This window comes from Oryzias melastigma, linkage group LG22 (assembly GCF_002922805.2).
Source record: "Oryzias melastigma strain HK-1 linkage group LG22, ASM292280v2, whole genome shotgun sequence".
Taxonomy (NCBI): Eukaryota; Metazoa; Chordata; class Actinopteri; order Beloniformes; family Adrianichthyidae; genus Oryzias; species Oryzias melastigma.
In genome coordinates this window covers 13403575-13429412 of record NC_050533.1, presented here as the reverse complement: position 1 = coordinate 13429412, position 25838 = coordinate 13403575, and the positions used below count along the sequence as shown (strand labels likewise).

At 41.1% G+C, this 25838-nt stretch overlaps 2 protein-coding genes across 6 annotated transcripts in view; one reads left to right on the top strand and one right to left on the bottom strand.

The window, feature by feature from the left end:
- Window positions 1-311: 311 nt before the first annotated feature.
- On the top strand, window positions 312-17385 carry prima1 (proline rich membrane anchor 1). 2 transcript variants are annotated; one of them, XM_024277115.2, is made up of 4 exons: window positions 312-1652; window positions 2808-2949; window positions 4859-4991; window positions 15558-17385. In XM_024277115.2, exons 1-4 carry the CDS (start codon window positions 1626-1628, stop codon window positions 15655-15657), a joined length of 402 nt encoding a protein of 133 aa, XP_024132883.1. In that variant the 5' UTR covers window positions 312-1625; the 3' UTR covers window positions 15658-17385. The 2 variants fall into 2 exon arrangements, with proteins under 2 accessions (XP_024132883.1, XP_024132873.1); XM_024277105.2 differs by having other exon boundaries at window positions 315-2097.
- A 2114-nt stretch (window positions 17386-19499) lies between these two features.
- The window catches only part of LOC112149339 (protein unc-79 homolog), a 34353-nt gene continuing 28014 nt past the window's right edge, over window positions 19500-25838 (bottom strand). For all 4 annotated transcript variants that reach the window (XM_024277024.2, XM_024277097.2, XM_024277184.2 and 1 more), the window contains 9 exons: window positions 25173-25277; window positions 25023-25100; window positions 24821-24910; window positions 24550-24725; window positions 20625-20808; window positions 20334-20537; window positions 20175-20252; window positions 20055-20096; window positions 19500-19976 (listed from right to left, as the gene is read on the bottom strand). In XM_024277024.2, the coding sequence (XP_024132792.1) occupies window positions 19788-19976; window positions 20055-20096; window positions 20175-20252; window positions 20334-20537; window positions 20625-20808; window positions 24550-24725; window positions 24821-24910; window positions 25023-25100; window positions 25173-25277 (1146 nt within the window). In that variant the 3' untranslated portion in view covers window positions 19500-19787. The remainder of the gene's footprint in view (window positions 19977-20054; window positions 20097-20174; window positions 20253-20333; window positions 20538-20624; window positions 20809-24549; window positions 24726-24820; window positions 24911-25022; window positions 25101-25172; window positions 25278-25838) is intronic.

The window sequence follows — 25838 nt, the reverse complement described above, 5'->3', positions numbered from 1 at the left end:
CGCACCAGATACTAACTGGTACTCACCAGATAGTAACCAGTGTGCACAAGATAGTAACCATACGCTCCAGATAGTAACTGGTACGCACTAGATAATAACTGGCCCACACCAGATAATAACCATTGCACACTGGTTACTATCTGGTGCTCATCAGATTGAAACCGTTCACACTAGTAACTGGTGCTCACCACATAGAAACCAATGTGCACAGGATAGTAACCAATGCACACAAGATAGTGACCATCTGCACTAAATAGTAACCGGTACTCACCAGATAGTAACCGTCTGCACCAGATAGTAACCGTTGCTCACCAGATAGTAACCGGTGGGCACAATTTAGTAACCATCTGCACTAATAACTGGTGCTCACCAGATAGTAACAAATGTGCACATTATAGTAACCAATGAACACAAGATAGTGACCATCTGCACTAAATAGTAACCGGTACTCACCAGATAGTAACCGTCTGCACCAGATAGTAACCGTTGCTCACCTGGTGGGCACCATTTAGTAACCATCTGCACTAATAACTGGTGCTCACCAGATAGTAACACATGCGCACAGGATAGTAACCAATTCACACAAGATAGTGACCCTCTGCACTAAATAGTTACTGGTGCTCACCAGATGGAACCGTCTGCACCAAATAGTAACCAGTGTGCACCAAATAGAAACTGGTGCACACCAGATAGTAACTGCTGCACACCTGTTACTATTTGGTTCACACCAAATAGTAGCCATGTGCTCACCAGAAAGAAACTGTCCGGACCAGATAGTAACTGGTACACCAGATAGTAACCTGTGGGCACCATTCAGTAACTGTCCACACCATATAGGAACTAGTGCACACCAGATAGTAACTGGTGCACACTATTTAGTAACCAATCCACACCAAATAGCAACCGGTGCACACCATTCAATGCTAACCGGATGTAACCGGTGCTCACCAGAAAGTGATAGGTGCGTACAAAATAACTTTTTTTTTTTATTTACTCTTTTTTTTCCTTCCTTCGATTTCTTTGTTTTTTATTTGTTTACTTATTTATTTATTTTTTAAATTTGATGTCCCTTGTGATAATTCAGTTGATGCTTCAGAAATTATTTTTAAAAAACTGTTGTGGATCAGGTTATGTCAAGATTCATCTAAGTCATCTTCCTCCTGACTTAAAAAAAAAATCAGGCTTCATCTTCAAAAACTCGCCTCCACACTTACTTAGTGCTAGTACCTGTGTAAATAAACCCAAACAGAGACAGCGCCTTCACAACCACATGACCTCCCCGCTGCGTTCTGGGTGGAGGAGGAGGAGGGGGGTGCGTTTGTTTGGAGCAGTCAGTGTGAGCTGATGCGCGCGCCGCGCCAAGTGATGCTCCCGTATTAAAGCAGCCCGCTGTGGTTTGGCACAGAGCGGGACGCATCACTTTAACCCCGCGGCTCTGCCCTCCGGACTCGCCCATACACTCCGCGCAGCCTAGATTATAAGTTGAGAGGATGTGTGATGATGCTGCTGCGCGGAATCCTGCCACGCGATATTCCTGAGGACCTCTCGCTCCAGCTCTCTTCCCCTCGTTTTATTTTTTCATAATTTCCTTCAACTTCGATGGCTCCAGTGGCCCAATTGCACTCATGCTCGCAGCCGAGGAGGGATGTAAGGTACGGGCAATCCACCGCCCTGTCAGTGCGCGGAGTCGCCGCGTGATTCAGGTTCCTGTCTGAGTGCCAAATCGGAGGAAAGAAAGATACCTAAAAAAAGATTAAACTACTTTCGAGATGTGAATTTTTTAAATGTTTTTTATTCTTCATCCGTCTCGCTTGTCCTATGCTTCCGACAAGGAGGTTTCAAGAGGAAAATGATTGTGGCATAAACTATTTCTGGAGACGTCTGTCACAGGTATCGCCGCTGGACTGGACAGGGTGGATGGTTATTTCCCAAAAAATTCATGTCTTCTGCATCCAGTTGTGGGAAAAGCTGCCTACTATCTATCAAAACAGCGCAAAAAGAGGAATGCTGGTCCAAGATTTAATACCATTTACTTTAAGTTTTTGGCCCCTTTTCTTCGGCCACTGCCTTCTCTCGCTGTTTTTACTTTCGTGCCAGGTAAGCATCGCGTCCGGGCGCGCCACTTGCTCTTTTTACGCATGGGAGCAGCTCACACATATGTATCTGGGTGCTGATTTAGGGAAGTGGGGATGCAAAAGGAGACCTGGAACTAACTTATTTTACAGTGTGGGGTCCTTACTACATTTAGGAAAAAAAAACACCAGCCATGCATGTCTTGTGAGTTCCCACTGCATGAAAAATGCAGCTGTGCACAAGTGCAGGCACAGACAGGGAGCTGTCTTGTAGTGGGAACATGAAGCAGTTTTCATGAAAACGTTCCCACCAGGATCCCTGCAGCAGGCATATGTTAGTGATGAGTATTTTAACCTTTGCCCCATGCTTCTGCCTACAGATAGTTGTGAGCCGTTGTTCACATGCAGGCAGCGTTGCCTGGGTTCATGTGTAATGTGATCTGCTTGAGTTTCCAAGTCCACCCACGCACACTCCTCGGGGCAGCCTGCTGCCCACTCTGCTGGTGGGTGGTTTCTTCCAGAGAAAAGGGCTGCAGCCGTCGACGCGATTCTGCATGTAACCACGCACACAGCACCCCCCAATGACAACAACACTGGAGCTGTGATGAGAAAACAATCTTGAGAGGATACCCACAATGCTCCAAAACTGGAGGGATGCTGAGTGTGTGCACCGCACGCAGCCCTGCTGATGCTATTCCAGAGTAATGCGGTGTCTTTTATCTCTCCTGCCTTTAGGGAGAGCTCCAGAGGTCGTGCTCTCGGACTGTGCCGGAGAAGGTTAGTGAACAGTGCCAGTTGGCATGCCACTGTAGGAGATACCCTCCCCTCCCTCCACCACCGCCTCCACCTCCTCCCCCACGGCTGCTGGGAACCACAGGTGAGGCCTTCAGAGAACTCATCCAACTTCTGCCTCCTCCTCCTTCGGTCTCGTCCTCATCTGGATCTCCCAGACCTGATTTTATCATCAAGATTAGCGTAGGATTGCCCATGTTTGGGAGAATTTTGGCACTCTTGTGTCTGTAATGGAGCCAGGAGGATGCTGACGGCTAAACACAAGATTAATTGAGGCCAGGTCTGACCTTGGGGAGTACCATTCTGCCTGTAAAATCCTTGCCTGCCGGGCTCAGTAGCTCTGTGGTAGGGTTTCCCCTGCAGGACCTCCTGATTAAAACACTGATAAACGAATTAAGTTATCTTGTTACGATGGAAAATAACAGACTAATGAAGCAGCTTTGCTTCTTGAAGTTTAGCCAACAATATAACATATGTATGAAAGTGTTACCGCTTGTTTATAGCAAGTATTTACAGTATGTTTCTTGATTGATTGCCTGTCGCGGCTGTCCCTCCTCTCATCCCTCTCACTCCCAGATGGTAAATCCACTGACATATTGGCAATCCTATTTTGCCAGCCCGCTTGTTGAAAGTTTATGTGATTTGTATGTCATTGCAAGCACCTTAATGAACAGCGCCCTGAAATATTTGACAGGGTCTGCTGAGGATGCAGCCTCCCTGAGCTATTACGATGACTCTTTAGAATTACCCATCTGGAGACCTTAATGTTATGAGGAGAAAGGAGTACTTAATCACCACGCCCTGAAAAGGTTTTATTCAGTCAGTCCTAGTCAGTTTTTTTTTTTGGTCTGGTCAAAATGGATGATTTTTTTTCTCTCCTGGCTCACCATATGCGTTGCTTGAGAATTCTGAAACCCTTCAGTTATTCTTGTCAAGATCTCCAGCCAACTGGCAGCAAGCAAAAGTGCTGTTTGGAATGCCTAATTTTGACCAGAGCAAGAGAGGATTTGTTTTTTCTATACATGTATGTGTTAAAGCAGCACTGTTAACAATAAAATGACATGTTTAAGTTAATCTGAACACCATAAAAAAGACAATTCAACTCGACTTGCAGGCTCCTACAAAAGAGATAATCTCCAAAACTCGTCACTAATAACACATATAATAGAAAACGCTAACATGAAAACTGGGACAGGGAGTGAGACCATTATCTGTTAAAAGTAAGAAAAAAATGAGGAGAGCTGTCTGTTAAGTAAGCGTCCGCGAGCTAAAAATAATACGTGGGTTTCTTTTAAAAGAGCCCACTTTTTTTTTTTAACATTGTAGTAGATCCTTGCCAGAGACGGAATAAAATCCTTCTGCTGCTGACAAAATGCAGGATTAAAACTGAAGTTTGGCTGGGAAGAGCTTTCAAATTCACCAATGGCGTGATTTTATGTCCCACAGAATTTAATGCCATCCCGTTTGGTGGATGTCTACTGTCTCTGGAATCGAGCAGTATTTTTTATGAAAAAAAAAAAGTTCAAATATGAACCATATGTAAAGTAACAGTATAATTACAAGCTTCTTTTAATTTGCTCACATCTGCACACCACTATTGGGATTCTGAGATTTTGCGAGAAAATCATCATCTGCATTACAGACATGTAGCTGCTGATGCACGTAACGTTATACAATATTCCTGGTGATTGGTTCTATTCCACAGGCCTAATGTGGAAAGACCAGAAGGTTCTTGCAACAGTAATTGGTGTGGAGAAGTGCTGGTGTAAGGAAGGCTGACAGGACTTTAAATGATTCATGGTGTCGGGCTGGATATCTTTGAACGTTGAACCCAAGGCCTACAGAGCAAGCAAGGGCACAGCTACCCCTCAGCAAGGAAGAATTTCACCTTCATACTCTTCTATATACTTTAGCTTGATATATATTTTTTCATCGAAATATCAGTTTTTGTACCTGCAACATTCTCTTACAACTTCTTTTTTTCTTGTGGTCAGTGGCAGAGCCCATGGTGCCGTTGTTGACGCCCTGGTGGATGGAGGTGGACCTCATAGTGCTCGGGACGGTGGGCTGTGTGTCAGTCGTCTTCCTCCTCTCTGCCATTATCATCTGCTATAAGGCTATCAAAAGGTTTGTAAAAATATCTTACATCAAATGTGTTAAATTCATATTTTGGAACCGATTTTGGTTGAAGAGAATACATTCAATGCTGGTTGATTGAGTGTGACAAAGACAAAAAAAAAGAATGGAAGAATACATGCAGATGAAAATTAATTGAAGAAATCAACAAAACTATAAATTTATGTAAAACTGCAGCTATTTTTTTTTTATTTCCTGTTAAATCAATACATAACTAAATTCAATAATTTGACAAACACTCCAACAATTTCTTTTAGATTTTCCAGCTTAGGCCATAAAGTTTGAGGTCAGGAAGTTTTTAACTACCACGGTAGTGTAGTGGTTGGTACTCTCCCTTCGCAACAAGAAGGTTTGAATCCCGGCTGGGTCCTGTCTGTGTTCAGTTTCCTTGTTCATGCGTGGGTTTTCTCCAGGCACTTTGGCTTCCTCCCACAAATATGCTTCATAGGTTGATCAGGGACCAAATTGTCCCTTAGGTATAAGTGTGAGTGGTTGTAATGAACTGGCAAACAGTCCAGGGTGTTCCCCGCCTTCGCCCATCAGTAGCTGGGATAGGCTCCAGCATCTCCATGACCCCGAACGGGGAAAAAAACGGACGAAAAATGGATAGAAGTTATGAGATTTACAGTAAAAAACGTCTGAAAGAAACAGAACCAGATGACCGAACCATCTAACAAAAAGCACTTGTAAATGATATTTTCAATTCAGAATAAGCTCTTCATCCCTAAATCAAAACATTTCAGCAAAGATCTGGTTACAATTTGAACTAGATATTTAATAGTAAATTTATAAATTGAGCAATACAAATTAGTACAACCTTCCTATAATTTAGGGTACAAACTGAAGAAGATGTCTAAAGTGAGTGCACCAACGACAGTGAATTGCTTTAAAATCTGAGAACCTCTTCTTTCCAGGGAAGACTCTGCCCTCAGACCGGGAGGTGCTGACAAGTCTGCCATGCCACAACTCCCTTAAAAGAAAAATCCTGTAGTAACAAGTCAGACTTACCTCACACTGAGAGTAAAAAGGAACCCAGTGTCCTGCAAAAAAAAGTCCTAATAAGGCTTTTTCTTGGAAAAAAAAATCTCTCATAGGAATGAAAGGGAATATTGCATAAACCACCTTCAAGACCGAGTGGACACATGTCCATGTCTCACTGCAGGAGAATAAAGCTGGACTAGTCGGCAAGAATTGACAAAATATTGATTAAAACAAAATGCAACATTTAATTAACTTCTCAATTCTAGTCAACAAAAGGTTGTGTTCACTGACTGACTAAATGTAGGTAAAGCAGGTCATTATTTTTCTGTCTGATTCACTCCCAGATAGGGAAGTAGTCATGTGATGTACCTGACTCAATATTTCATCAAAAGTGACAGCAAAGCTCAACAATAATGCACAAAGTGTATGATGACCCTTTCATCACCCTTTTGGGTCACAATGAGGTTACATAATGAAATGCACACAAGTCCGAGAGGAGGATCCACGGGGCTGAGTCATGCATAAAGATCCAGCACTGAACATGATGAAGTGAAGTGCGTGCTGGTGAGACGTTTTTTTTTTTTTTTTCATTCAGTGTTTACAGCCTCTGGTCCAGCTTTGTGGCAGTGAACGCAGGAGGAAAAGCAGAGGATTCCCAGCTGTTTCAGAGTTTCCTCCCATTTGGCTCATTAGAAAAAAAAAAAAAATGCTGCGTGAGGTTTGAGCCTGCAGCACAACCAGACCCAATTTTTTTTTAGACATTCAGGCTGCATGGTGTCACATATGTACTCTGACATCCGCACAGCGTGTTTGTGCAATGGTCATCTTGTTTACTATCATCAAAATAAGTAGCATCTGTTGGCTCTGACACAATGAGAATAACATTTGCTAAAGTGGGGTCTATTCTATATTTTATTCATGTGTCTTTAAAAAAGATGTGGCATAAAACCTTTTATATTTATGGAACTGTATTAACCCTGATTGCCAGAAATAGCTTCCCTCAGCAGATTTTTTTCCTCTTTTGCTCTTTGAACAACAAATAGGCAGTCAGGCAGTGGAAGTAATAAGTGGTTGGCTCAGGAAATCATTATGGCAATTTTCCAGACCCCTGTGTAGCCAAGGGGCACCTTTTTTTAATGCAGCAATGGTTGGAAAGTGTTGTTGCAATATGGGCTCCAGCCCCAAACCCAAGTTATTATTTATGAATTAATTTGTCATTCAGTCTCTGGCTGCATCTTTTATACATGCAAGCGGGTCGTGTCCTGAAGTGCAGCGAGCTCCAGACTGCAGACTTAGTGCCACGCCAAGCTGCCTTACACTTTGAATAAGGAGTACACAGACTGGACTCATTAGACATTCATGAGCAATCCACCAATAGGAGAAAAATAAAACTCCTTTTTTTTGTCGTGGATGCTGTTGTCATCCATCATTTCTTTTATCGGGAAGGAGAGGAGGACAAATATAATGTCCACTCGCAGGGCAAGAGTTTAGGCAACAACACAGTGAGAAAGAGTCTGTCAGTGAGAACACAGCTTGTTATATATAGCCCTTCTAGACCCTCAGTGCTCAGGGCTTTCCCAATAAAAAACAACTGGCTACCAGCCAACGCTTGTGCACAGCAGATGATCCAGTTCCGCAAGTCCCAGCCCTCAATGGCCTTTTGTTATACTTTATAATCTTTTTCTGCCAGTCATCTGTCAGATGCAAAGGGACTCAAAGAATCACATGTATTCAATTCTATCCAGAGTCTACAGCACCCAGAAAGGCTGTTGAGCGCAACCACAAAGATGAGTGAAACACATGCTGCGTTTCAGTGTTGCTGTGCTGTCCAAATCAAACGCCATGACTCTGCAGTCCAGGCACTCGGCCATCCGAGGAGCCAAAACAAATAAAACTCGAACCAACTGAGTAATGAATGCTTTTCCTAATCACTTACTGCACTGGGAAGCACATTATACGCTGCACCACTTTTACTTTTTATGCTAAGGTTAAAAGAAAGTCTTTGAGAGTACAAACATTTATATCCTTGATTTTCTTTTTCCAAATTGCCGTAAAGTAAACTCAGAAATGTGCTTATTCACCCATTTTTAAACTATAGCTTGCTACTCTAACTCCAGATGGCCAGAGTAATTGTAAGTAGCTCAACACATGTCCCAATTTCACAGTGATTCACTCCCCAAACCCCAAAAAGGCAAGAGTGTGTTGTGATTGCACAGCTTTCTTATGAAATATTAATCTAATCTGTGAAGTGTTGTGTTGCACCTGCCATGTGTCAACAGCATGCCATTTATTATTGAAAGCCTGGGCAGAGGTCGGCTTGACGCCCCGGCGTTCTGCCCTGTGCGGCGGCCCGTAGCGACACGGTCAGTCTGCGCGAAGATTACATCCTGGGAAGAATAAACAAGGCGGAATCACCTTTGAGCCGGCTGTCCATCAGCAGCATTTTTAAAATGCGGCAGATGAAAACTGCTCTTTAAGACTTGCTGCCTCTTCTTTCTTTGTTTTGAAAGGTTATGATTAAATGATTGAGGCAATACCACTTCCATAAAAATGTTTCCTTTATTCAGAAAGCCAAGATAGCTAAATTGCAAAATAACCCCTGTCCCTTCAGAGCTCCCACATAGCAGACAAAAGGGCCGGACGGTCTGCCAGAATTAAGGATTTGTCCTTGCAAGGCAACGCTGAAGGGAGCCACAGTGGACAAATGAAGCGCCACAGCGAAGCTTCAGCACTTTCACTGAGAGGAAAGGGTCCTGATAACCTTAGTCAAGGAAATTCCCTCTGGAAAAGTGTTGGTGCAGAAAGAAAGAGATATGTGCAACCTCTTCACCCCTCCTGCAACAGGGGAGATAAACAAACTGGAATTATGATGCAGATAAAAACGGAGAGGTGAAAGCGCGTTTGGCAGTCACTGATTCCGCAAATTAAAGTGCTGAGAGAGGTCTGCAATCTTCATTATAGAAGCACCTTTATTATGAGACATTTCAAATGTTGCTATAGAATTTATTTGCTTTAAAAAAAAGTACTTGGTCAAAAGCTAAACTTCATCTCAATACTTTTTACTGTAACTCAATGACTGAGGTCAAAAGTTTCCTGTAGTTTGTCTTCAGGTCTCACGCACTGTCGCTGCTGTTTTGTCCCAGTCTTCCATGTAAATCTTCTCAAGGACTGTGGTGTTTTGGGGGCTGTTGCCGGGCAACAGGGACTTTCAACTCCCTCCACTATTGGACTGAAGTCTGGAGACATGGCTAGGACACTCCAGAACCTTGAAAGGATTTTGACATAATAATTCCTTCATGGTCAGGGTGTGTTTGGGATCGTTGTGCTGGAAAGTCCAGCTACATTTCATCTTCAATGCCCAAGAGGATGAAGGCTTTTTGCCCAAAATCTCACCATACATGGATCCATTCATCCTTTCCTTGAAACTTTTCAATCCTCCTTAGAAAAAAGTTGCTCCAAAGTATGATGATTCCACACCCATAACTCATAGTAAATACGGTTTTCTAGGGACATAACCGAGAATTCTTGCTTCTCCACCTTGCATGAATCACCAGGTGGAGGGAGATCTTGCATTTTTTCTAATTATTGATCCTACACTTGATCTCTCCCCATCAAGCTAGTTGCTTAGTTGATTCCAATCTTGTTCAGGTTTACAGGTCTTGTCCCTGGTGTCCTTTGACAGCTCTTTGGTCTTGTTCATGGTGGAGAGGTTGCAGTCTGGAGAACTTCTTAAAGGTTCTGTGAGGGACAGAATTCTTGTTCATTTGTGCTAAATACTGATTTTTAACATAGTTATTAAAACAGTTTGTATTTTTGAATCATTCAATGTGACTTCTTGGATATTTTTTTACATTCTGTCTTCAAAATTGAACTCTACCTAGGATAAACATTACAGAAGTCTCTCCTTTTCAAGTGGGAAAACTTGCACAATCTTTTTTGCCTGTTGATACGTGATTCCCTTCACTAAAATGTCTCCCTATGGTTCTATTTCACTGAAAGAAGAAGTAGTAGAAGAAGAAAGAAGAAGTACAAATCAAGAGGTCAAATTAACAATTCATTTGGAGATGGAAAAGATCTTACAAAGTTTTGGAGAACAGAACTTAACTGAATGATTATAACCAGGCCTTAGAAGGGCAAAATGTAACTGTTGAAAAATAAAATTCAATTGAAACCAAGTAAACAAAACGAAGCACTTAAAACAGTATAAAAGTCATATAGAATTTAAAAGCATTTATAGAAATGTAGAAAAAACATTTAAGAAGATAAAATCATTCATGCCTCACTATATGTCAATGAAACAAGAAAAATGAGGGTTAGAAAAACATACAAAACCTTTGACCAAAACTCAAAAAGTCTTTGGCTCTTTGGATCTCATTGATGGTGTCATGTGGCGCCAAGCTGTTTTTTAATTTATTCCTAAAATATTTATAGAAATGGCCAAAATCGTAATGGAGTGCCTGAGTCCTGCAGTTTCTATGTAACAATTACAAGTTTTTAACAAACAGCATTCTTGCGTCTGCTCCTGATTCACCACGATTTCAATAAAGAAATACTCAGAAACACAATTTTAATCTTAATTTTCATTATAAATGTCTTTCATCATGGGAAAAATGCTCCAAGAATGTCAAAAACACCAAAAACATGATTTTCTTTGGAGTGAGATTTAAAGAGAGGGATAAATGCTTACTGTCTTATATTCCAAGCCCTGAGCATGCCTTGAACTGGCTTAGCAGACAATTATAAATATATAATACATCACTTCATAGCTTAAAAAATGTCTTGTAAAAAACAAAGCAATGACATCATCTCATTTGATTCCAGTTAATCTCACAGACTGTTCCATTCTTTGTTCAAGAGCCTTTAAACATATATGTGATTCTGACTGTAGTTGTGTTTCCAGTTTTTTTCATAGGATAAATTTGAATCCCAACTTCCTTTAAGAATGTTGTCCCTACCTAAAAGCTCATTAAAAATCCCTTTTTCATATTTGTTGTCCCACCTATCTGCTCTTATCACATCTGAGTTTTTTTATTGCAAATTTTAGGGTGGTATCTTTAAAAAAGTTTCCCAGAATTTTTTTTACTCAACATTATTTTCAAGTTTTGTTTATGTTTTTCTTTATTTTATAGCCTTTTAGCTTCAGCTACAGGACAAAAGCAACGTAAGAAAGAAAAACTGCTAACGCCATGTTTGATAACAGAATTTGTTGGGATTTTAATGTAAAATCTTGTAGAAAAAAAGTTAAAAGATTGAACAATCAGCTTAGCTTATGACTTTAAATTGTTTTCGTTCCTCCCTAATTTGAAGAGATTTGATGTTGCTAACATCATTTTTTTTTTTGCAACGTTCAAGAACTGAAGAAGCGTCATCCTAACCTAGCTGTGATTGGACGAAATAATGAGTCCACATGTTCTACCAGGGAATCACAACACTTCTTTATAACTTCCACAGAAAAACCTGAACCCCCAAACTTCACTTAGCTTGAACTAATTTGAGTCTAGCAGTGTTGCCTGTAAACAACAGCATCCTTAGGGAAAAGCTGGTCTATCCCAAATCCCTTTGCTGCACCTGTATCCTTCCAACTCACTGCCTCCCACAGCAAAATGTGCTTCTACTGGGATGATGGATCGCCTCTTTTCCAAGGCTTTCCTGGACCCACAGGGACACAGCAAGCAGCATCTGTTCCACGAGGCCAGCACGTGTCCCTGGTGCACAGCTCACCTGTTCAGCTGTCCCAGCTGACTCAACTTTAAGTTTTACTCTTAATTTAGTTTGAGATGAGAACCATCCTGGTGCAGATTTAACTTAGACATAAATTGAATGTCCTTGTCGTGACATTTAGTGGCTTTAGTTGCGATTTGCCAGCAAAAGTGTGGAGGTTGCCTGATCCTCTGTCCTCTGTGTGGGTTTCCTCCGTGTGCTCTGGCTTCCTCCCACAGCTGAAAAACATGCAGGAAAAGTGGATTGTTGATTCGGAGGCTCCTATCTTGCCTCAAGTGCCTGCTGCCTTAGCAGATGGTCCATACGTGTTTTATGATTTACTGCTAGTGCGTTGACTGTTTCACAGCAGGCACACAGTTCTGCCTTTTCGCCGAGCAGCCATTCATCCATCGGCGTCATGCTAGCAGGTGTGTCCAGATGTTCCTGTCTGAGTGCACACACAGCCCTCATCCACCACTGAACATAGCATGCAACTTCACTAAAAACACTGTTTTGGTTTTTTAAATTTTGCACATTTAAAATGGTGCTTCTGTAATAAATGGCATTTTGGTGATTAATCATGAGTTTAGCAGTATTTATGTTGTGTGTTGGCATTCATCATTCAATGGTGTAAAAAAAAGCAATATATTGTAAAAAAAGGGTAAATTTTCAGGAATTATTTAAAGTGACACATCATAAACAAAATGAATAGTATAAAGCAGCTAAATTTACAGCATTTTTAATCATTAAATAAGATTTAACTTTATTTATATTGCACTTTTCCAACTAATGTGACTGAAAGGGCTTTACATTAAAAAGAATCCAATTTGAAAAACCAAAAGCAAGACAAAAACAATTTAATGCAATGAATAAATTCATAAAAAAGTGATTAAATAATAAACACCCTTTTCCCTTACACACATACATGTCTAAAAAAGGAAATAATCTCTCCAAAGGTGAAATTTGGTGTATTCTACTTAGTGCCATTATTATTTTTTAAAGAGTTGGGAACATTTTAATGTTTTAATGGAGATTTGTTAAATGTGTTTTTTGGTTTTCCAGTTTTCTCAAAATTCTGTATTTTTTTTTTATTGTTATCAAAGGGTAACCGAAACCTAAATCAACTTTTTTTGGACTGTTTATCTCTATAAATGGGGCGTTAAAAGTGCTGATTATAGGTCCTTGGCAATTCTAACAATAATGGTCAAAATGTTCTGTGTGTTGCCCCCTACTGGTTGAAATGAGGTATTACAGTTGAATTTCTTGATTGGTCAAACCGTGTAAGTCCCACGTCATGATCTCCTTCTCCAGTAATGTTAACCGTCACAGAGACTCCTGTAGATTCTGAGATTCTCCAACCCCACCCATCCGACTGGATTTTCCCATTTTGACTGTGGGTGGAGTCAGCCTCCACCTGCTCTGTTTGGTTACCCTTTAATACATGCAGTTTTTCCCTGTGTGTTATGTGCTTCTATAATTTCAACTACATCAGCTTAGCTATGAAGTTTTGAGTTCCCAAAGATAAAAACAGAGGGCAACATTTTATATTCACAGAGTTGCATTAGGTTACATTACACCATGTATCAGCTCAGTTCACCCTCAGGACTCCGTTACTAGAACTTTATTCCTCACTGCACAATTACTGGAGACGGTCAGCAGATTTTGACTCAGACTGCATGTTTGTGTGGAGTTGCACCAGCTGGCATGCACTTTCAGATGAGAGGGTGGTGGGCTGGGCAGAGTATGTAAGAGGGGGGGCAGAATGAAGATGTTGCTTGGGGGTCCTGTGAAGGCAGTGTACAGTGTTGAGAGGGACAATGACTGTACGAACTGTATTTAGATCTGTCTTTGACTTACGTAAGGCCAAGCAGAGAGGGGAGCAGCTGAGGGAGCCGGTGCAGAAACTACAGTACACTGGACAAACATAATACCTACAAATGCATTAAGAAGTGCATGAAAGAGACTTCACTGAATGACACTTCTGCTCACAGGCCACTAGCAGTCACAGTATTTTTTTATTATTCATTTTATCCACAAAAAGGTATCTTTGCCATGCAGCCAGTGGTGAGAGGGAGAGGTTATGCATTGTGTAATTACCCTAACATGCCTTTACTGCAGGAAAACACTGAAAAACAACAAAAAATTAACTTCTCAGAAAAGACTTAGCGTCACTGACGAAGTCTCAGCTGTTAAAGGGTTAATGGCTGAATTACGTACCTACTGCATTTTCATGCACTATAAGGCGGGCTTTAAAGGCTTCTTCTTTTTTTGTTGTTTTTTAAAAATGCCTTATAATCCAGAGCTCCTGATATAAGTATTAATTCTCCTTCAAAGAATGTTGGGTGTTATTGTGAAAATGCTAATGCAGCTAGATTGTAGCAGTGTCTGTGCTTTATTTATTAATTTTTTAAACACGTTACTAATACATTTGGGAGATAGCATAATCATAGTGACATTTGTTTTAGCAGTATCACTCTGTTTTATTTTATTTTTTTAGTGTTGAAATTAAGGTTGGGACTTTATTGTGAATACGCTAATGAAGCTAACATTAACATTAACGGATTGTGGGATTTTTTTACATGTTGCTAACAAAGTTGGGAGTTATTTGCAGCCACAGTAACACTTATTGAAGCAATATCAGTCTCCTTTGTCATTTGTTGCAAACAAGGTGGTGAAATACAAATAGGTCTGTTGCAAAAATGTAAATACGGCTAGCACGTGGCTAACCTGTAGCTTGTATCAAACAAGCTGGAGTTACTGTGAACACAGCCTATATCATACTATTATCTATATCCATATACATTATATGCTGCATGGTGGCGCAGTGGTTAGCGCTCTTGCCTCACAGCGAGAAGGCCCCGGTTCGAATCCCGGCTGGGACCTTTCTGTGTGGAGTTTGCATGTTCTCCCCGTGCATGCGTGGGTTTTCACCGGGGACTCCGGCTTCCTCCCACCGTCCAAAAACATGCTTCATAGGTTAATTGGTGACTCTAAATTGCCCCTAGGTGTGAATGTGTGTGTGATTGAGGCCCTGCGACAGACTGGCGACCTGTCCAGGGTGTACCCCGCCTTCGCCCTTCAGTAGCCGGGATAGGCTCCGGCACCCCCGCGACCCCGAAAGGGAAGAAGCGGTCAAGAAAATGGATGGACATATACATTATATGATAATATATTAGCTACCTTTGGCACACTAAAGAACACATTTTTATGAAATATGAGTTATTTTTGCAAGCTTATTTTCCTACCCAAAAGTAAGACGATTTAATCTCTGAAGCTCCGCCTATTGCTCCCTTTGGAGGTTGTACATTTGATGATATCAACCTAGCTGGTCTCAGGGGCATGTCTGTGTATCGGCCATGAAAACAAACAACATCCGAACTTTTGCAAAGATGGTTGTGCATACTGTGCGTATAAAATTAAAGCGTCTTGCTGATTAGCTGGTTTAGCTCCACTGTGAAAGTGTGTATTAGCCTGGGGGCAGAGCTGGCAGCACAGACTTTTCCTGAAAGGGGCTGTTCTCACTTTGTGATGTCACAATGTGAGGACCCACTCGCTTCTGGGACTAGTACTCAGAGAAGGGTTTTAAAGATGCATGAATGGAGCAAAATACCACTTTATGGATGTTTTTTGTAAGGGAAATAACTTTGAAATACACTTAAAAACTCAAAAAAGTCGATTTTTCATGGTATGTACCCTTTAAAGTCCAACTGATTGATTTAGATTCTTTTGTCTCACTTAATGCACCTTATAAATGATATAAGGTACAAAATAGACCATTCATTGACAGCACACTTTAAAATCTGGTGCACAATACAGTGCAATAAATGTGGTAAATTTTCTTTGAGGTCATACATTTTTCTTTTTTTTTTTTTACAGAAAACCACTGAGGAAAGAGGAAAATGGGACGAGTCGTGGGGAGTACGCCATGAGCATCCGAAACACGAAGACCATTAGTACGAACAACACTGTGGTATAGACTGTCTCCTGGAGTCCACAGGAGCTGACTCACCATCATATTTCCCACCTTGTTCTGAAAAAACTCCTCTCGCTGAATGGTTTCACCTGACATTTTTCAAAAAGGTAAACCTTTCCTTTTTGCTTGGCTTGCTGCCGGGACAGGAGACACCACCGACCTTGAGAAGAGCTGAAAACACGGAGGACAAAATAAATCAAAGCAGAAAGGACTAAAAAAAAAAAAAAAAATCCTGACAGGGACTGTGGTGTCAAAAGCAGCACAGCAGGCTGAACATTATGCTCTTAGTAACAGCAAGTGTTGCTGACAGGCTGGTTGGCTGCTGGCTGGAGAGGGACTGACTGCCGGTCTGCAGCAGATCCAGACCTCACATGCTGTTCATTTAGCGGTGGAAGAAAAAAAAAAAAGAAACAACACAGCAACCCCTTCAGTCCCACGGGCAACTTGAAAGAAACCCCCATCACAAAAAAAACATGCATGCAATTTTTTTTAACAGATAATGCAACATTTTTTTTATTATACTTCAGCCCTCTCACTGTTCATCTTTGTGTTCTCCATTAAGAGGGAGATGATGTGCAGGTCCCAGCTCTGAGATGAGGATTTATCCGACTATGCAATTTAAAGAAACCTACACACATCATCATGGACTTATGTTTTTTAACAAATGTCAAAACAGTGTAATCTGTCAGCCATTTTTATCTACATTTATTTTTTCACTTTAATAGTAAATTTTTCCCATCTTTAAAATCATTTTCGATGAATTTATTCATTTCATTGGTAGATCTGTTATAGCTTTTATATATAAGTGATGCTCCGAAGCGTTTGGTGTGCTTGCTCTGCAATGGGTGTCTAAATTTAAAGGAGGTTAATATTTTTGTTTCTCCTTCAACCTAAAAAAAAAAAAAATTCAGCTTTTTAGAATGTGTTTTCAGAACGTGAGTTAAAAAACTAACTTATTTGCAGAAATCTCAACATCAACAGCTCATTGAGTTAAAATTTTCTTCATCTGTCAACACTTATAGAAAGTGGGAACCCAAACCCAAAGCTGACCTAGTGACTGAAGAGACGCGGGAGATTTAGCTGACTGCAGATATCAGGTTGCAGGGAGGATTGCCTCAACGGAGACAAGTGTGACTCAGGCATCCTCCACATCCCGCTGGAGCAAATCTGCTAATCAGGAGCATCACTCAACACTCCTAACCCCATCCATATAAAAAATAAATAAAAAATTGCGTGTGTGCATGCATGTATGGATCTGTCTGTATGTGAGTGTGCATGCAGATGAGTGCTCTCTGTGAGAAAGCGCCCGGCTCTGTAAGTTAAGTATAGATATTGGCTAAACTGTGGAAATGTGGAAAAAAAAATGAAGAAAAAAAAAAACACATGCTTGCAAGTGCACAAACAGGCATTGGGTAATAAAATACCCCACCATGTACCTATATGAGCAAAATGATGGATGCATGAATGTAAATACTGATACTTAAGTACCTGCCTTCTGGACTGTTAATTCATGTACATCGTAACAGATCATATGTTTATACATAGTAAGAATTGAAACAATGTACTACCATTTAGATCTATGTCAATGTTTTCACGGAGCAAGCCATCAATGTATATTTGGCAGTCAATAGTACTTACACAATTTATGCATTATAATAGACGGTTGAAAAAGATGTGCATAAGTTGATAACTGCTGGGTTTTTCAGTTGTAAATAAAGCTGTACATAACAACAGAGCTTCAGTCCATTGTGTCAAAGCAGGTGCACCGCCGCACAAAGGAGGCGAGCTGGTGGAGGGGTTTTGAACGGGAAAGAAAGGGAGACTGTTATATTTAGCTTGTGAACATTGTGCTGCGCTGTTCATGCTTTGGGCAGAGCTGAGCTGGCCTTGTCTCCTGGGCCCCCTGCCGTGCAGGACATGCTCTCAGTCTGTCTCACACAGTGCAACTTTAATGATCTGCGATCATCCGCCTTATTCCATCCCCGCAGGGCTTAATGACGCAAAACCACAAAACGTGTAGGTCACATATTGTGCTTGCTCCCGGCTCAATCAATAAGGATGTCACCAGAAATTGTTGACGGCTGTGTGTTTGAATGAATCGTTCCAACTTAAGCAAGAATCCAAGCTGCTGTAGGAGAATGAAGATGTAAATTGAGAAAAAATATACCTGTGAAAAAGAGGCTACATTCAGGCATTAGATGTCTTCTCTTTTGCACATTATGTGGAGGCTGTACCTAGTGATGTGAAACAAACAAAATCTATGTCATCCAGGCTGATGGAGAGGAGCACTGAGTAATGTCAATGGATACGGAGTACTTTGCTTTCCCTGCTTTAGATGTGCAACTTGACGGTAATGCCGATGGACACGGTGAGCAATTTAAACATTCATGCATTGTCCAGCCAGGCCGCTGTGGATTTCACTGTAATGAAAGCAACGTGACAGCTCGGGGCAGTGGAACCAAGGTTTGTCACTGTCCCGACAAGTTTTGGAGGCTCTCGCAGTGCATCTGAGTTCAAAACAGCCAACAACAAACAGATTTTCAAAGGTGTTCTTTAATCAAGACTTCCTCATCCTACGTGTGGAGGTCTTCCAAAGCTGACCTTCACCATCTCCGAGGAGCTACTCTCACACCCCCGGCTTCCCCAGAGACCAGTGGTCAGTGTTAATTACCCTCAGCACTTCCAGCTGTCTGCTCATCAGGTCAGCGCTTCCATATGGTCCTGCAGGAGGCAGCAGGCAGGCAGGCAGGCAAGGCGAGGGCGGGGAAAGTGCTAGATACCTGTGGGACACTGATTACATAAGCTGCCGCTAATGAGAGAGGCTCTTTCCGAAAGGGCTGCGAGTTCAAACGATCACAACGGTGGCAGTGGCTGGCAGATGCAACCCCAGAGCATGGGGACTTGATTAAACATGTACTCACACCTATGCACGCGAAGGGACACACACACACACCTGCACCATTTTAATAACAAACACACACACACACACACAGCAGGAGAGGAGTTCTTTGATGAGCCAAGACTGATGAGAAGGGGCACTGCAGCCGGTCTCAGCTAGCTGGAGGTCACCGGGGAGTGTGTGTGTCCATCTTTATCCGTCACACTGCTATTGAGGGACTGAAACACCTCTTTGCATGTCAAAAAAGTAATATTTCAGAAATGAAATTGGTCATTTCGTCCCATAAGTAAGCTAGTTCCCCCGGCAGATGCATGGATATCATCAGATCTAATTGTTCTTAAGGCTTGATAATGAAATCCTTGCAGCAGCAAAGATCAAAACCAAGATTAATGTGCTGCCCTCCTGTCGTGTCATCTGTTATTCTCAGAGAGGAACTTCGTGGTAATACAGTTAGAACTCACAACACTGCCTAATCACAACAAACCACATTAGGCCAAAAGGTAATTGTGTTTGCTCGGCGTATGCGTGGGCCGGTCTGTTTCGCTGCTTCCAATGTGGAGATGGGCCGTCTGTGGAGGGGGGGGTTGCTTTTTACTTTGGGGGGGCACCACCGAAATAGTCTTGTTTGTCTCCAATGTCTGGCTCCACATTATTGAGTTATAAAGCTGCTGCCACAACATAGATTGGCCTCTGATCGATCGGAGGCCTGATGGGAGCGGGCAGCATGACTGACAGTCTGACAAGCATCTCAGACGGGAGCTGGGTAATGCATGTCATGTCATTTTCTCGCAGACACCTGAGGTTCTCACCCAGAACGGAGCTGATTCTTATCTGCATTATTATCATACGGGACATTTTCCACATCCACCTGCTAGTCAAAGGCCAGTAAATGTCACATTTGAATGTTTGAAGGGGCTGGCAATTCAAACCAAATGACAAAGTGTCGCACAGTTTACAAAGATTTGTACTTTTTTTATTTTCATCTTGCATCCAAGCAACTTAAAAAGTCGTGAGATATGAATTAACAGAGTGAATAAATTCAAGCACTTGTTTCCATTCCTCATTACCACTAATGTGGAAACACTCCATCAGGTGGGCACATGGGCGTGCCACAAAGACGCATAGATTTTCCGTAAAAGCACCAAAGTGCTTAAATCTGAATCCCATAAAGTTTCTTGGAGCCCTTTTCTAGGTTTCAGGGTTACGATTTGTAAACTTGTGAGGATCCGTCAGCTCACATGGGGTAAAACTGAGAAGCTGCTTCCGATGACTGGATCTCCACCTGAGCCATCTTGAACTGGGTGCATTGGAGCCATTTGCGCAGGGCAATGGGAGGAGCTCCGGGACTCTGGACCTGGAGACACTGGTGGTTCACTCTGTTCTGGATGGCCTGAAGCCGCAGCTGCAGCCCCGCAGACAGATGCTAGTGTACAGAAGAGTGTAAGTCAGTTTGACTTAATTTAAAGAGTGTAGGTTCTTACTTATTGCGTAAAAGGTTTACCTTCAGGTTTGATTGAATCATGGGTAGCCACATAGGAATTAACTGAAACACAAAAATAAGGATGAGTAAGGATAATGTGACTTCAAATGGTGCAATAGATGCCCAGAAATGAAGTCTAACCTTGACAAAAATGGTAGAGTTGCATTCTTGCAGGGCTTCCATCAAACTGATGACATGAAGACAGACCATCTCTACCATCTAAGGAACAAAATGAACACATTTGTTTGACGGTGAACCATCATTTATGTTGAGTTTGAAAACGACCAAGTGGCGACTTACAACTTTATTGTGAGCCATAAGATGTAAGATGCTGGGCGTAACCCGACTCCAGAACTCCAGGCCAGTGAGAATAGCGCCAGAGGAAAACTCTGTCTGGTTCTGGTTCTGCAGGGACGGAGCAGCAGCTGTCTGTTCGCAATAGATAGTCCACAACTGTGCGAACATGAAGGCGTGGAACAGAGAGCACATGTGCAGCACTGACGTCTGGGGGAAACGCAGCAAAGGATCAGAAAACGGCTTATGCAGACAAAAAGAGTTTGACCACTTGGAGGAAAATCTTTTTCCGCTGACCTTTGACTGTTCTGGGAAACCAATAAGGATGACTTTAAGGTGATCTGCGATGTGGGAGCCAGCATCCAGGGGGATGGGCATGCAGGAGGTGGAGCCTTGGTGCAGGGCGCAGTGCGTCAAAGAGCCCAAAAGAAGCCATGACAGCTGACGGATGTGGGACACGCACTCGATGAATTCTTTAGGTCTTTGGAGACAAAATAAGACAAAGTTTGAGTTCCTCCCATTCACTTTTGACAGAAATCATGTTTTTGTCTGTTTAAGTTTACATTACTTCTTTGCAAGTACGTGTAGTATCAGAAAATAAAGCTTTGAGGTAAAAGCTCCAAGAATGCTGTGGCCTTGAGAAGCAAGAATAATGACATCAAAGAAGGTCAGAGTCATTTGTTCATTTTTTTTCCTAAGCTGCCATTTTTTAATTATTATTATTTGTTATATGTTTAAAACTGCTGTCATTCAAAAACCTTTTTTTAGATTTAGAGACAAAAAGGCTGCAAATATTGTTGCACAAAAAGCTGAAAGCTGATCTCCAGGTTTGAGATACGCATCAAACTATGTGATCCTTGTAAAGATTTAAAACCTTGTTTTTACACATTTGAGACATTTAACCAGGTTTTAACTTAAATTTGCTCTATGTCTTACCAAGCTTTTCTCAAAATTAGTACAATTGAGTTTTTTTATCTAATCAAGAGCTAGGATCTAGAAAAAAGAAAATTACAATAAAAATAAATCAAAATCCTTTTACTTTGAAAATAGAAAAACTTTACTAAAAAATACAAGGTGTATTAGATTACAAAAAAAATGTTATTCAAAAGTTCAATAAGTGTTGACCAGTTAGGCTGGTATTTATTGTCACTATTTTGGAAACACAATTTAGATTTGTGATTGTTTTAGATTTTATTAGATTAAAATTTGGCAATTTATAAGATAGTTTCCTTATTTTGTTAATATTTTGTTGTAAATATGAGTAATTTCTCCCTATAACACTAGTTTTTTGTCACAGTAATCACAAGAAAACTACAAAAAACAAAAACCATTTGCTTGGAACTAGGAAAAATGCTTGTTAAAGATTCAATTTGAGGTTATTTTTCTCCTTTTGAATGCTTGTGTGGAACTCCTTGTTTCTAAATTTTGACATTTTAATATAAGATTTCTTTTTAAGTAAAAGTGTCTTGCTGCATGGGCAGATTATAAAGTTACAGTCTCATCAGTTGTCACATACCTAGGTGTGTGAAATTTGCTCTCTGCAATTGACCCGTCCCCTGGGGGAGTGGTGAGCTGCAGACACAGGATCCATTTGGTGGTTTACCCCCCCAATCCAACCCTTTAATGCTGAGTGTCAAGCAGGGAGACACGGGATCCCATTTCTAGAGTCTTCGGTATGACTCGGCCGGGACTTGAACACACAACCTTCCAGTCTCAGGGCGGACACTCTACCACAGGGCCACTGAGCTGATTATTTTACAACTTTTTGGTGATTTTCTTCCTAAAATTAGAGATCTCTTCTATTTTTAGGCTACCTCTTTTTGCAGTGTGTAAGAATGAAAGAGATTAATAAACGAATAAAGATTTTAATGTCTGTTTTGGTGTCTGTTTTATTTTATTTATTTCTAGAGTATATTAAAATCAATTTTATTAATAAATGTGTTTTTTCCTTTCTAATTGGTGATTAAGCTCTGAGCTAATACATTTATTTTATGTTTTTTTTGGTTAGATTTTAAAAGGTTTTCTGTCTTCTTTGCTAATTTATTAAACATTTTGTGAAAATTCCTTATGTTTTTCCTTTTCAATGTACTTTCATTTCACTGCTGTGTCTATATTTTGCCGTCCTGTTTCTCGTATAGCACCACATTACTTGTATTGCTATACTTTTGAAGAACAAAACACTTGTGCGTCTGCTTGCTGTCACACACTCCCACTAAAAGGATCGTTGATCTTTGATGCTTTGAAGTCTAGATTTGTCATCCTTGAATGTTCATCCCAGTGATGCAGAGCAGCATCTCAAGATAAATGAAGACTTTATATTTTATGTTGCTTTCTTTCTATTTATGGCTGCTGTAGTGCACAATATGGTCACAAATGGTCACATAATAAAATGTGGATCTTAAAGGGAAACAGAAAACAGGACTTAAGGAAAAAGAAATGGGCTTTTAGGAATGATGAAGAGGGTCCCTCCATTTTAAAAGATGTTCTTGCTTTAAGCAAATAAAAAAATGTTTAAACAAAGTTACCCAAAAAAGCCAAAAGAAAAAAAACTTCTGATTCAAATATACTTTTTGATAAAATTAGGACATAAGTAAACTATGAAACACAGTTCCCAATTTTTTCTAGTGATTTTGAAAAGCTTTATAACAAGTAAAATAAAAACACATTTCTTTACAGTTTTAGGTTTGGTTCTGAGGAGAAACAAAGTTGCTGGTATTTAATTCTGTAATAATTATGGCCCGCAGCAGCGTACTGGACTTCAAGGACCAGATTGATTTTGCAATTCCTATTTTGTACTGCGCCTTTGAGCGAAAATGTCTCCCAACCACACACTCAAAAACTCACCAATTGTGCATGCACCTAATACCCAGTTAAAATGATTTTTTTCACATAGTGGATGACTCCCTCTAAAAAATGATGACATCACAGTGGGCGAGACCATCAAAAAATGAATCGGGCTAAAATCTCTTATGGGGGCAAAAAAAAAAAGTTCAAAATCAACTAATGGAAACCAAAACACACATATTGAGGATACTCAAAGAAAGTTTTTAAAATATTATGGGATGTCCAAAGGCCTACCGCTTGGCGGCCATTTTGAGAAAAATTTAGCGATTTTCGCTCAATATGGGAAAAGAAAGCTTTTGTTAACGCGATCTACACAAAATTTCACAAAGCTTAAGTCTACAACCACAACCAAAGTTTTGTTGATATTGGCTTCAGAAAAAGGGCGTCACCTTAAATTCCCCCCAAAAAAGCACCTTCAGTACCGTCTACAAATGTAAACTCCTCCCAAGGATTTTAATCTCTCGGCTCCTGACTCCTTGAGCATCATTGTGAAACTACATGGGGAAAAAGTGTTGGTTTTAAGGTTTGTCGATTTTGAACAGCATTAGAGTGGCTCTTGGCACTCATTATTAACCAGATCATTGTAAAAATTTAACACCATGCCCTGGCTCAAGCTGAACGAAAGAATATGAGATACAAATTAATATGTTATAAATGTGGGTCTGGAGAACAAAAAACCTCAGTTGAAAAGGAAATCCAAAAATTGACTTTTACCAATTATTCTATAAATTACATAGACCTGTTTGTCACCCTCAAGCGACTATAAACTAAAAAGGTTGTTATGGAGGTAAAACTAACAAACACTTTAAAAATACGTGTTTTTTTTTTCTTTTTATTTGTCACACCCAACTCTGACCATGGTAGCAAAAGCAGAGGGGGGGTGAAAGGCTTAAAGCAGCCACTTACAGAAATGGCAGTTTAAATGGGGTTAATGGGGGCCGGCAAAGGTAAGGACAAGGGGTAGGTAGCTCCTGCAGGCTATACAATGCCATTGGTGGCTTAATTGGCATTAAGTTGGCAAATTTGAGCCTCTTTAAAAGACCTATATCCTTCAAAATCTGTTATTTTTAGCTTTTAAGTGTATTATAAGGTTAATTCCTTACGATAAACAACCCCAGAGCAGTATTTGCTCCATTCACACATCTCTGAGCATTCTTCTAAAACCTTGCTGTCTGAGCACCAGCCCCTTCCAATCCACAAAAAAGACTGAGTCCTCACATTGTAACATCACAGTGGGGATCAGCCTCTTCTAAGAAGAGATATAAAGAGAGATATTTTCATAAAAAAAATATTTCTTCTATATTATTATATATATATGGATATAATTTACTGTGGTAGGCTAAACAATAGCATGATATAGACCTTTAAGCCTCCTTACCCTTGCTGCATGGTGGATGGTGGGTGATAAAGCCAGGGAAGATATCGAACCACAGCTTTATTATCACGGTGATTGCCTTTGCTGATCTCCATGGCTGCCACTTGGGCCAAACCCACTTTCAGGTTGCCCCCAAACGTGTCCTCATGCAGCGGCTGACAGCAGGCCTTCATGTGGCTCTGAATGACCAAAGAGACGGAAGAAAACATGACGCTTTAACATCTGCATACAGCTTCCGTACGCTGCAAGTCGAGGATTTCAGGTGAAAACTCACTTTCAGCTTGGTTAGTGTGTGCATGTCTGCAATGAAGTCTAGCAGCTCACTTATGTATTGCCTCATGCATTCCATTGCAGCGGTTGTACACTGTGGAGAATGGAAAGAGTTTATCCTTGAGAAGGAATAACAACTGGGCTTCCTACTGTTTTATGATGTGGAGCTTAATGAGATTGTAACATAAAGAGATTCAAAGTCTCACCCCTGGCAACGTGGAGATCATGTGCTTCTGGATGATGGTGGATTCAGCCAGTCGTGTGCCAATATCTGCACAAACAAACTGACAACAAACACTATGTTTCACATCGGCGGTGGAAGTTTTCTGGAGATGTATGAAAGATTTATTTTCTACCTGGACCAGCAGTAACAAGTTTGTGTCAGGCACAGGAGACTTGAACTTGAGAGCCTGCAGAAGCTCCATCACCACAGTGCGGGACATGTAAAACTTATCTCTCTCCTGGATGTGAGGAAATAGAGAGGGGAGTAAATGTACTGAGGCAGCAAGACTGCCTTTTTCTATTATCACTCTCCCTTACTCATGCTGCGCAGAGAGCATAAACTCTGTAGCTTGAATAGAGGGGGGAGGAAAGGCGGCGGGAGGGGTAAGAGGGGAGCAAGGAGAATAGTGAAACCGAGGAGTAGATTTAGGCCAGTCCAGATCTCTCCTCCCAGAGTCCCAGGCAGCTCAGACAAGGCTGTCAGACTGCCTTCTCTTTCCCCGAGGACAGGCTGCTCTCTTTGTTCATCCCTTCCACACAAAGCCCAGCTGCCTGTTTACAAACCACACTGTCATATTTTGGCTCCCAGTTCGCCTCTCCCTTTCCCTTTGCAGTCATGTTTGCTTAGGTTAGAGGCAGGCGCATGATCCGCTCACGCAGAGCTGCAGCTGACATTTCTCATCGTGCGCTTTTGCTCCTGCACTCACCTGCGTGTCGTACTCTCATAATTAAAAGTTAATGGAGCATGGCTTAGGAAAATGGGTCCGGTAGTCTGACAGAAAAGTGGCACAAACGTATAT